This window comes from Zea mays, chromosome 1 (genome assembly GCF_902167145.1).
Source record: "Zea mays cultivar B73 chromosome 1, Zm-B73-REFERENCE-NAM-5.0, whole genome shotgun sequence".
NCBI lineage: Eukaryota > Viridiplantae > Streptophyta > Magnoliopsida > Poales > Poaceae > Zea > Zea mays.
Genome location: NC_050096.1, coordinates 41138615 through 41150703, shown reverse-complemented (window position 1 = coordinate 41150703; position 12089 = coordinate 41138615). Strand labels below are relative to the sequence as shown.

The window sequence follows — 12089 nt, the reverse complement described above, 5'->3', positions numbered from 1 at the left end:
AACTGCAAAAAAAAAGGAAATGTACATCATTAGTATTGAAAGGACTTCAACGTCACCTTTACACAATGTAAGAAATCAGCATGCTTGAGAGAAGAAGCTGAAACAGGGAGTGTCCCTTCTTTTTTTTGTCCCTAGAAATTGTTTTCTGGAATGAAACTAGACCACCCTTTATGAGAGATAAAAAACGCTTACGTGCTAGAGATAGATTTACGGTGTGTTTGGACATCAACTTATCACTCCTTACTTTTTTTTGTTTGGTTTAATTGATCTATCACCATTTTATTCATCATAGATTTATAGGCTAATAATTAATAATAATATGAGCAATGAGTTCATTACACCAAATTTATAAAATGGATTCATGATTGACCACCTCGTCTATGATAAATTGATTCTTAACATAATCGAAGACCAGACAAAACAAACATCAAACTAGATCAGATCGCAGAGTAAGAACATGTGGGAAGCAGAGATTCTTACAAATCCCACGAAGGCCCGGACCTCGCTGCAACAGCCAACGACGTAGAGAAATTCTGCTACTCGTCAGACAAGAATTTCCTAATCCTCCTTTTCCTCTCCCCAACGGGGCTGGCGGCGGGAGGGGAGCAAGAGGGGCGAGGGCGCGAGGCGCCGCGCAACACCAGTGCAATTCTAGGGGCCATGAGAGGGCTGGACAACAGCGATAGCTGGAGAGGGACTCTCGGCGTGGCAGCGCGGCGACAGCTACAGCGGCACGGAAGTAAGGGCAGATAACTTTTTTTCTCTTCTTCGTATGTCTCTCTCCCTGTGGAGCGCACGAAAGGGAAGATTGCTGCTCACCGTTGATGAAGGATCGTGCGGTTCGTGAAAAAAGAGCTGACGTGGACACTCTGGTTGAGCAGATTTGCTCCCCGGTCGTTTGTTTCTCTCCCTAGAGGAGGACTCGTGCGTTCAGTGTGGAGCGCACGAAAGAAAAGGCTCAGCTGCTAGCTGTTGCTCGCCGTTAATGAAAGATCGTACGGTTCGTGAAAAAGAGTTGATATGGACATTGTGTTTGAGCAGATTTGCTTCCAGCTTTAATACATAGTAGAAGCCTTCCTATGGTAGTTTATTGTTACTAGTTTTTGTCCCTTGGAAAGAAATGATAATTTCAGAAATATTGTTGTATCTATATACTTGTTTGAATGTTTAGAATTCAGATCTATCATATTGAAAGCACCTAGAGGGGATGAATATGTGATCTTGCAAAATAACCATTAAAAACATATGTAAAGTACCCCACCTTAAGAACCGGTTCGCCCAGATCACCAAGGTTTTTAGTGTGCAACAACAATATATATGTGGGGTTATGTGCTTGGCCAAAGTAGAATTAAGATCTCGGATGGGTAGATGCTTATCCAGCGTGGCATAAGTGGGGGCTCAGGGTATAAACCCTCTAGGTCAAATGTGGTACAGGTTTGGATAGACACCCTTTGAATTGAGGTCTATGATGTCAAACTAGGTGAAAATCTACATGAGGCTAAAAGCATCTCTGTAAGAAACAACATTTCATGCAGTGAAAGTACCTCTCGCGCCCTTCCAGAAGTGTGAAAGTGTTGGTACAATCCGGTCAAAAGGAAAGTGTGCAAACCTCTCAAGAATGTTATAATCTGATATCAGTTGTGTTCACAGTTACGAGTTAATTAAACCTCTCAAGAGTGTTAACCCTATTGCATCCCTAACAATAACTCTAAAGGTCTGTTCATATTCTTTATTGTCGACAGCCAATGATAGAGTGCGAAATTGGTTTTTAAATACGAGCACAAGATATAAAAAACTGCTCGAGCGTAAAAACATATAGAGACCATATTTTTAAAATATTTAATGATCAATTTTATTCAAATAACTATAATTTATAGATTTTTTAATTACACATATGCCACTCTACTCTTATAAAACTAGATGGTCAGTTTATTTTGATGTCATAAAATGGCATAAAAATGAGCTAGTTTTTAATATCTTTAAATCAGAGGGATATATTTTTAATTAACCCTCCGATTTAAGAAAGAGTAAGATGTTATAATGTTATTAGACTGTCTCGATAGCCTTTTATTCCCTCATAACTTATTTCTCAAACTTTGTTTTATAAATAATTCAATTCAAAATATAAAATAGTGTTTTACATAACCGTATATACACGTCTACCAAAAACAGCTTTGAGACTATTTACAACAGACTTTTTATTTCTTCTTGTTTCAAACTCCAAAGAGGCTTGAACGACCTTTGAGGAAAAGCCCAGCCAGAAACCGCGGAGAGAGCAGTTGCCCTAGCAGCGCACCACCACTCCACCAGCATTCAAAGCGGCATCCAAATATTGCGCAGTGCACGCTATAAATTTCGAGTACTTTCTACTTTGGTGCTCGCCTCCGACTGTTGAGATGGCGGCTTCGAAGGTCGACGGTCCGGCGATCGGCATCGACCTGGGGACGACCTACTCGTGCGTGGCCGTGTGGCGGCACGACCGCGGCGAGGTCATCGCCAACGACCAGGGCAACCGCCTCACGCCGTCCTGCGTCGCGTTCACCAACGCCGAGAAGCTCGTCGGCGAGGCGGCCGTGAACCAGGCTGCCCTGAACCCCACCAACACCATCTTCGGTGAGAACTTCTCATCGCTCGCTTATATAACTTGTTATTTTCCTTAATCGTCACGCGTGTGGTCTCGCTGATTAATTTGCGTCACAGATATATCAACTGTGGCTACACGTAGCCAGATTGAGTGTAATGGAATATTGCACTGTTTGGAAATAGGGAACATTAAAGTTTGCCACTGTATCACCTCACCTAGTCACCTGTAATGTTTATTAATTGTTCAAGCACAACCAGGCGCAATGGTTCGTTCATATCCTTGCATGAAACATGCCTCTTAATTCTCACTATCTATTGACTACACGGGCATTTTGTTGTGCAAAAACACGCGGGTGTTTTACCCTCTGGAAACACACAGCTAGCAAAAGAGTAGAAAACCGTGTGTTCCAACTTCCAAGTTCACCTGACACACGGATTTTTGTGCCCCTGGATCAGGATCTAACGATTCAAAAGAAGGCTTGATAAAAAAGATATATCACTTAGATTTTATACAAACCACATAAAACAGCAGCACATATGGTGTTGTTTTTGTATTTTTTTTACTGTAAAACAACCCGGTCTTTTGATGTGTCTGTAAATTCTCACTATCCCTACATCTGTTTTATTTGCGCAAAACCTTAGGGAAAAAATGTGAAAACCTCAAAAATGTTGCTGCTTAGTAGATGCATTCTTAGTTAAGTTACATGAAGTTGAACAAAACATGAAAAATAGGCAGGAGAACCATAGCCATATATGAATTAAAATTGAAAGCTAAGAGTGCAAGAATACAAAAATAGAAAGGTACACGACAATCTTGTGAAGTGGCAGTTCAGGGTTACTGTATATTAGCTAATAGAACTTAACAACAATACATCAAGGATCAAGCTCAACAAATTTTAGAGAAACAACCCTAGAACAAGAAAAGAAAAACAATTAACTCATTCAAACAATGATCCAAAATCCATTTAGAAACCACCATATCCACCACCCCAAACTCAGTAATGTGGAGTAATAACACCCATCAACCCATGTTTTTAGAGAATGTGTGGTTTAGACCCTAGAACTTCAAAAATATTATTAGGCATCATATATTTTGAGCTCTTCGACTTAGCCATATCACAAATGTCTAATTGTGCTCCTCTTTGCACCAATAAGACAAGATCAATTAATTTCCCCGAAAAAGCAAAAACCAGCGCACCCCAATCATTCAACACCACACCCCTGGTGGGTCCTGCCTGTCAGACAAAAAAAATCAACAGCATACATAGGACAGCGGAGGGTGAGACACCTGGAAGACCGGACAGTCGGTGACCCTTGTGATAACAGCCAAGGAAATACTCGTGCAACATATAGCTTTCCCCTAAATTTTTCTACCTGCGTGTTCACATTATATTTCTGACATTTTTAACTTCGTTTTGCGGTGACTTTCCATTATATTCATTGATCACCATTACTATTACTAGATTCAATTTCGTCTTATGATGTGCAGTGCACCACTGCACCCTTTCCTTTTAAAACAACTTAGGTCCCGTTTGTTTCCTTTCATTTTGAGGAATTGGAATCTTACTACTAGAATGTGCTATTTTTTTAGAATGTGACATTCCACCACTTTCCAAAGTTATCATATAAGCCTATCTCAAATTCATGGGGTGAGAGATAGAAATTGATTCTATAGATTTAAATGCTATTTTTCCGATGTACAACTTATAGTACAATATTCTAGTTGCGCCGCTATAACATAAATGTAGTATATAACTATCTCTCTCATATGATTTAGGATAATATACAAATATATTACATATATAAATATATAAACTTAATTAGTTTTGTCTAAATTATAATTATTAAAATAGAATTCAATTCCAACGAAACAAACAGGGCTTACTGAATTCTTGCCATAAAACATGGCAACTGAGATGATGTAATCATGAAGAGTTAATATAAGCTCCCGGCATTAAGGGTCTTTCATCTAAACTTTAGAGTTAAAGTTTCAAATAAAAGGTTAAAGTTAGCTCTAAAATTTAGCACATCTTGCATTTGAGCTTTAGAGGTTCAAAATGATCTGAAGTGCTTTAAAGGTTTTAGAGCACTGAAGTTTAGAGGAGTGGATTTAAATAAGCACTAATTCTTTTGAAGTGGAGTTTGATGTTAGTGAGTGGTTACAGTCCACACGCATAGAGGAACGAGGTTTGGTGTGAATTCATACAAGAAAATTGCAGTATCTAAGTAGGACCAAACCTAATATGTGTTGTATAGCAAATCAAACCCTTATAAGTTTGCAGATTTTTTTTTTCCAAATGCATAGTACAGAGATGCTGATCAAACTAGTGCTGCTATCCCATTTATGCTTCACTCTATTGACTACACATATAAATGTTTACAGAAGTGAAGCGACTAATCGGCCGCCGATTCAACGACGAATCTGTGCAAGAAGATGCCAAGCTGTGGCCTTTTAAAGTCGTCGCAGGTAATGACGAACGACCAATGATCATGGTACAGTATGAAGGCAAGGAGAGGCAGTTCATGCCCGAGGAGATCTCCGCCATGGTGCTCGCCAAGATGAGAGAGACAGCAGAGGTATACCTTGGTAAAACGGTCAAGAACGCTGTCATCACCGTGCCTGTCTACTTCAACAACTCCCAGCGCCAGGCAACCATTGACGCCGGTGCCATCGCCGGCCTAAATGTCATGCGCATTATCAACGAGCCGACCGCTGCCGCCTTGGCATATGGTCTCGAGAAGATGCCTGTCAGCAACAAACGAAGGACGGTGCTCGTCTTTGATCTTGGTGGCGGTACCTTTGATGTCTCGCTCCTCAACATTGATCCAGGAGTCGATATGGACAAGGGGCTCTTCGAGGTGGTGGCCATCGCCGGTGACACTCACCTTGGCGGGGCTGACTTCGACAACGAGATGGTGAAATACTGTCTCCGGGAGTTCACACGCAAACACGGGAAGATGGACATCCACAGCAACCAGAAGGCGCTCCGGCGGCTGAGGACTGCCTGCGAGAAAGCAAAGAGGATGTTGTCTTCCACCGCACAGACCACCATTGAGGTTGACTGTCTCCATGACGGCATTGACTTCTGTGCCACAATCACCAGATCTCGATTCGAGGAGCTCAACAAGGACCTTTTCAGCAAGTGCATCAAGGCTCTGGACAAGTGCTTATGCGATGGCAAGATGGACAAGGGCAGCGTCCACGACGTCGTCCTGGTGGGCGGTTCCACCCGCATCCCCAAGGTACAGAGCATGCTCCGGGGATTCTTCTCTGGGAAGGAGCTTTGCCGGAGCATCAACCCTGATGAAGCTGTTGCGTACGGCGCTGCCATCCAGGCCTCCATTCTCAGTGGTGGAACCGAAGATGGGAGATTAGTGGATATGCTTCTCCGCGACGTCACGCCACTCTCGCTTGGGATTGAGACTGAAAATAATTTTACAATGAGCGTGGTTATCCCAAGGAACACGGCCATCCCGACCAAGAAGGTGCAGAACTTCACCACGCTCTACGACAACCAGAAAGTCGTTAGCTTTCCAGTGTACGAGGGCGAGAGTGCGAGCACCAAGGACAACAATCTGCTCGGGGAGTTCAAGCTCACCGATATACCCCCGGCACCGAAGCATGTACCTAGTTTCGATGTCACCTTCGACATTGACGCAAACGGCGTCATGAAGGTGTCCGCGGAGGACAGAGACACTCGGCGGAAGAACAGCATAACCATCGTTAACCACGGCGGTCGACTGCGCAAGGAGGAAATCGCGCGCTTGGTGCAGGAGGCCGAGAACTAAAGAGCAACGCCAGGGTGAAACAAATGCTCGAGCGTATCTGTTAACAGCAATGGATGCTAAATATTGCTATCACCGTATCACGTGACTTTTTGTCTTGGCTTCATGGCTAGTGCGTATGGCCAATGGCCATAGCCTTTTATCTATCTTTGTTTATTGGACCTTCCTTTGTACTTGGGAAAACTCCGTCCTGCACTTGTCGTCGTAATATTTCATGTGTTTGATGTCTTGGCGTTCGTCTAACCGATTTTTAGTGAACACAAGTAAGTCAAACTTGCCTCAAACTTGCCCCTCCAGTTCCCTCAAGAGTAAGTCAAACTTGAGTCAGTCACTAAAATTTGTATGTACGGTATAAAATTAGTATAGTTAAATAAAGCACGAATTTTTTCCATAATATAGTTATTTTGTAACGTTGTTGGTATTCATTTATGTAACATTTCGGTCAACTATTATGAATTTCACACACTACTAGGAACGTGCCCGTGCGATGCCACAGAACACAAATTGCGACCCTTCAATGGACTTAGGGCCCAACGTGCGGCGTGAGTATAATAGTGACGACAAAATATGTGATTATTAAACATAGATACAGAACGATATAAATATGTCTACCCAAATAGATTGAAATGGAATCACACAAATAATTTCTAAAGAGTAAATATATATATAATGCAGGTCAAAATATGTGATTATTAAACATAGATACAGAACCATAAGTAATTTAGCACTCACAAACGTTCAAGCAGGTGGTATAAAGGAAAAAAATATAGAAATTTATTTATGGACGGATCAAATCTAACACATTAGACCACATAAACAACTTTTGGAGAAACAACGTGAAAGCACAATGAATCGAGCTTTACTACTCAGGGTCTTCAAGGTGGAGTCCTTGTAGGTGGTCACAAAGCTAAGCGACAGCAGGAGCAGCTGAGCGAAACCAAGAAGCGGGCAAGCACGACTGCTCCTTCCCATTACGGGCCACCACCACCTACATCGCAACAGGTCACGACATCAGCAGCAGTAGACGCAACTTGAGGAACTGGAGCTCCAAGAATGCCCCTAGGAGGAGGGGGGAGAGAAAGATGTGTATCCTAGAGCTTCACCGATCCACTGCCACCACCGGCTGCAGCCAGAGCATTAGCCGAAAAAGGGAGAGCACATGGTTTAACCTAGTCTGTCAACTATTGAAACTTTTACTAATTGAATGTACTGACATCGTGTAAAATGGTCGGAATTGGTTTACCGAACAGGTGTATAATAACAGCGCTAGAACCACACATTTTTAATTGTGTTAATAACTGCCTTTAGGGAGATAGTTAGCCTACCCAACTTGCTTGGGACTAAAAGCCTAAAAGGCTTTGTTGTTGTTTTTAAGAGATAGTTAGGTGACATAAAACAAGTGCCTGCCCTAGTGATCATACCCATAGTCTAATCACCCTAAGACAACCCCTGAATGAACTTTGCCTAAACTCAATTGTGTACGAATGGCTTCTATTGTAGTTCAACCTACGCTCTACATCCATAAAGTACTAATGATGGTGTTTCCCACTACAAAAGGTAAAAAAGAAATGCTGGAACAAAGAAGCCAGTTAAGCAGCGAGTAATAGAACATAGAAGCCAGTCAAGCAGCGAGTGATGGAACTTACGAGAAAACATACATATCTGAGTATGGCAGATTCTAACAAACCATGAAGACATTGGATGTTGTATTTATGGCCATGAGTAGAGAAATAGGGAAACATAGGGGTAGAGCAGTAGCAGTATAGAGGATTTATTCCTGTGCTTTTTGGCCAACAGAAAAAACACAAATACGCACTCTAGTAACTTATTCTAATTGATTTAGGGCAGGCAAGACAATATTTTTAGGAGCACATTGCAATCTTTAGAAAGGAAAGAGTGCTTTGTTATTAAGGCACTGCCTAAAATAGCAACATGCAGTTCACAAAGTAGAGAAGGGGTAATTAAGAAAATGCTAATACTATCTATGGCGTAATCCTGTCTGCGGCTAAATGCCTAACTTTGTAAATCAACAAGTTCCTTTTGGTTACCTTTCTATTTTAAAGGCTGAGAACCAATTTTTAAAACTATTAACACTATTATTTACACAGCAAGACTCACGCAGAAAATTAAGAAAACAGAGGTTTGTCATTAAAATATAATTGAAACACCTCGTTGTCAAGAAGCAATAGTCTTAGTGCAATTGGAATACAGGGAAGCACTGAGAGACCTAATATCTCGATCATACGATGCAGAAACGATATGACCTGTATTTCAGCACATGGAGAAGTTAGGGAATGGTTAATCATGCCATTAAAGCACGGAAGTAACGAAGATGCTTAAGGAACAGGTTCAGATTTACCTTAGATCGCAGAGGTCTCACGCTAGGAAATGAAACAAGGACTTGCAAAACTACATCAAGGGTCTGGGGAGAAGATGGTAAAAACAATTTATATCAGAAGAAAGGGCTAAATGAAGACCACAGATGTGGAGACTACTTAAACAGGTAGTAATTGAGGGCTAACAACAGATTCCACCACTGGCTAGTTGCATATATGCTACATGGTAACAAGTGAGAACCATACAATATTGTGGAATATATGTAAGTTCACAAAACTTACTTTCTTAAACATGATCCCAATAGCTGGCCTATTTACCATCACAAGACGCTCATTGAAGCCCTAAAAAAGGGCAGTGTTCAGATACAGTAAGTATGAGTTGTAAGTAACTTCGTGCTCAGAAGTAAGAATTATTACATGAGAATAAATCACAACTTTAAACAATCAGATGGACCACAGGCAGTCACCTTAATATCAAACATTTTAGAGAATATTTTACATGCATCCTTGCAATGGTGGATGCAAATTACCTTGCTGACCATATTCAATGCAACAATAATTTGTTGAAGGCTAATAGCCATTGGTGATGATTCCTCAAGCCTCGTGCTTTGGCATCCATAACAAGTGACTCGGCCTGGGGGGTTGGGGGTGTTACCCGCATCAGTAAGTCTCTCATGTTTAAAAAAAATAATGCCATAATATTAAAAAACAAAAATTAATCACCTGATGACAGAGAGGATTTAGAAGAGCGGTCAAGAACTGAGCCTGCTTCTCTGGTGATACCTCTTCAATGCCTATCAATAATCCAACAGCCTAGAATTAAACCATGAATGACTGGTCCAAGTTAGAATTTCCACTGCACAAAACATAAATAAATAGGCACAAGTAAGTTAACTTATAGATTCATCATACATTCAAGAGATCCACTGTGTAATCAACATTTGTGTGTATCTCTCCATGGATCTAAATCTCTTTCAGCCCAAGTACCATATTGACTGGTGGTCAGTGTTCTGCAAGATTAAAATGCAGTGAAGAACTAAATGGGGATTGGGGTGGCCTCGCAGCCGTCAGGTAGTCCTGATTGCAAGACTCACCCAATATCGACGGGAGAGGGACTCCGCAGTGTAGGTCTTGTCGCGGTTAGTGGCAAAGCAGTTGAGGCTCATGAGCTTGGCCTTCCTGATTTGCTCCCTGTCCAGGCACCCCGCGCAATCACCGTTTGAAAACGCCGACATCACCATGGCCAGCATCTAGAAATACTCCGACGACGATATGTAATCCTCCTCGCGCTATGCTGTGTTTATAATCTATATGTGCAGTAAAACAACATAAGGTAAATATGTTAAACGAACACAAGGCAATGAAGTTTACCATGTTTCAGTTGTTTGATATAATGGGGCAGAGCTTCCAAAGCATGAATTAAGCATGTCAGTATTCACAATACCAGGGCTAAGATCAATGGCTGCCAATCCAGGAGGTAGCTCTTTAGCCAACACTGTGTCAAGCCCTCTATCGCCCACTTCGAAGCACAATATGGAGCAACTTGAAATGACAATGTGCAATTCAGTATGCATTGAGGATTTTGATTCATCAGAAAGAAACAAGTATAATGCATTTGATGGTTTTCTGTATGACCTCTGCAGCAGCAGATCTTCCCCAACCAGATCTTTTCTCATATACTCAGAATGAGCGTACAAATATGTGATTCCATAATAAACTTAATGGCTCAACTGCATGCAGACACAAAGCATAACCAACCTATAATATCTAGAACTTGCTTCTTTTCTACAACAGTCTTTGCCAGCTCGGCCACACTGCTGTCGCTCACACTTAACAGTGGAACCAGGCTTGACCTCGAGACCTGCAAACATCGAAATTCATTGGCATCACGTGCTATAATAATAAGACACTAAATAAACAGAACTTGTTCATGTACGATTTCAACCATTTAATCTACTCTTTCCTAACACACTGGGCAAAATCACCATGACCATACTGATCATCACACATAACAGATTAAACATGATATCAGCGCTACTAACCAGATCACACCATTTCAAAGATCACATTAAACAGATTAAATATAATCACTACAGGAGTGCCATCTTGATCACAGTCAACACATAGTATTAAGAAAATGGGCACGGTAACAGCCTAACACATGACAGTTCCTTCACAGGAATTTCCATGAACACAAGGCACACACCAGCAAATCGACCAACTACACCCAAAGTTTCCAACTAACAGCATAGAGGAATTGATCAATAGAACAACGACGCCCCTTTTAGAGATGGAAAGGGGGTTAGGGTTTTAAACGTTCCTGGTCGCCGCCCTAGCCACCGGAGGCTCACTTGGCCAGCTCTGCGCGACAGCCGCCTCCTCCTGTTGCTGGTAGTTGATCCGGCGGCGGAACAACATGATGTGCGGCTCCGGGCGGTGGATCGCGTAGTGCACCCACCCACGGCTCTGCTGCACTCCGATCGCGCGCCACTCGTTCTGCAAAGAAGAGAAGGGGAAAAATCCCCACACCAAAAAAATCATCTAGGCATCAGATAACCAAACCAACAGGGCAATAACGCAATCAACAGAAATGCAGGTGGAATTGCAGGCGTTTACCTCGGATAGGAGGCGGTTCTTAGGGAGGAGCTTGGCGACCTCGGGCGGGAGGACGACGTGCCAACGCGGAAAAAAGGGGTTAGGGTTTTGCCACCCACAGCGGACGGAAGATATGGGAAAAGGTGCACATCGTGGGGCGACAATTTTGTGCTTACATGTACTCGTAGGTGTCGTCGAAGTACTTCTCGGAGTACTGGATTTGACCCATGTCCACCAACGCTTCTCGATCAACTCCCATACAGAAAGGTTCCTAGATTTTCAGAAAACCACCTACCAGATCGAACAGAAACCAGCACAAATCCACGATTCACAGAGGGACGTTCCGCGGAGTCGCGAAGTCACGGAGAATACGAGAAACCGAAGGAGTTGGGGTGGGGAGAAGAGGGGAGGCGACGCTCGTAGTACCTTGGAGCAGATGTGGTTTTCGCGGAGGAATGCCTGGCAAGAGTCGCCGCGAGGGCACGATGGGAGACATGGGAGGGAGACGGAAGCGGGGGATCTGGCTTCGTGCGTCGAAGGGGCGGGGTGGTCTCCTTCCTACTGCGGGAATGGTGGATCGACCTGAATGGGGGGAGGGAGGCATCGCGGGGCAACGAGTGCAGGGACGAGGTGTGCAAGCCATGGCCGCCAAGTATGGAATGGTACGCACATACCATGGCCGCGGATATCGCCTTCCATGGAATGGGGCGGGTCTCACCGCGGGGTGGGAAGAAGAACAAAGTTGCGATCTGCCGGTGGGGTGGGGCGGCGGGGATTGGGGCGGGACGC

General features: G+C 43.0%; 3 protein-coding genes across 3 annotated transcripts; 1 reads left to right on the top strand and 2 right to left on the bottom strand.

The window, feature by feature from the left end:
* The first annotated feature begins 2241 nt into the window (after window positions 1-2241).
* LOC103634464 (heat shock cognate 70 kDa protein) lies at window positions 2242-6648 on the top strand. The gene is made up of 2 exons (XM_020546005.2): window positions 2242-2613; window positions 4967-6648. Exons 1-2 carry the CDS (start codon window positions 2397-2399, stop codon window positions 6370-6372), a joined length of 1623 nt encoding a protein of 540 aa, XP_020401594.1. The 5' UTR covers window positions 2242-2396; the 3' UTR covers window positions 6373-6648.
* Window positions 6649-8494: 1846 nt separating this feature from the next.
* On the bottom strand, window positions 8495-9301 carry LOC103634463 (exportin-T-like). The gene is made up of 4 exons (XM_008655980.2): window positions 9236-9301; window positions 8988-9047; window positions 8729-8791; window positions 8495-8633 (listed from the first exon to the last, which is right to left on the bottom strand). Exons 1-4 carry the CDS (start codon window positions 9284-9286, stop codon window positions 8496-8498), a joined length of 312 nt encoding a protein of 103 aa, XP_008654202.1. The 5' UTR covers window positions 9287-9301; the 3' UTR covers window position 8495.
* Window positions 9302-10658: 1357 nt separating this feature from the next.
* On the bottom strand, window positions 10659-11544 carry LOC103644578 (cyclin-dependent kinases regulatory subunit 2-like). The gene is made up of 5 exons (XM_008667762.2): window positions 11478-11544; window positions 11322-11383; window positions 11057-11201; window positions 10865-10926; window positions 10659-10700 (listed from the first exon to the last, which is right to left on the bottom strand). Exons 1-5 carry the CDS (start codon window positions 11527-11529, stop codon window positions 10659-10661), a joined length of 363 nt encoding a protein of 120 aa, XP_008665984.2. The 5' UTR covers window positions 11530-11544.
* Window positions 11545-12089: the final 545 nt, after the last annotated feature.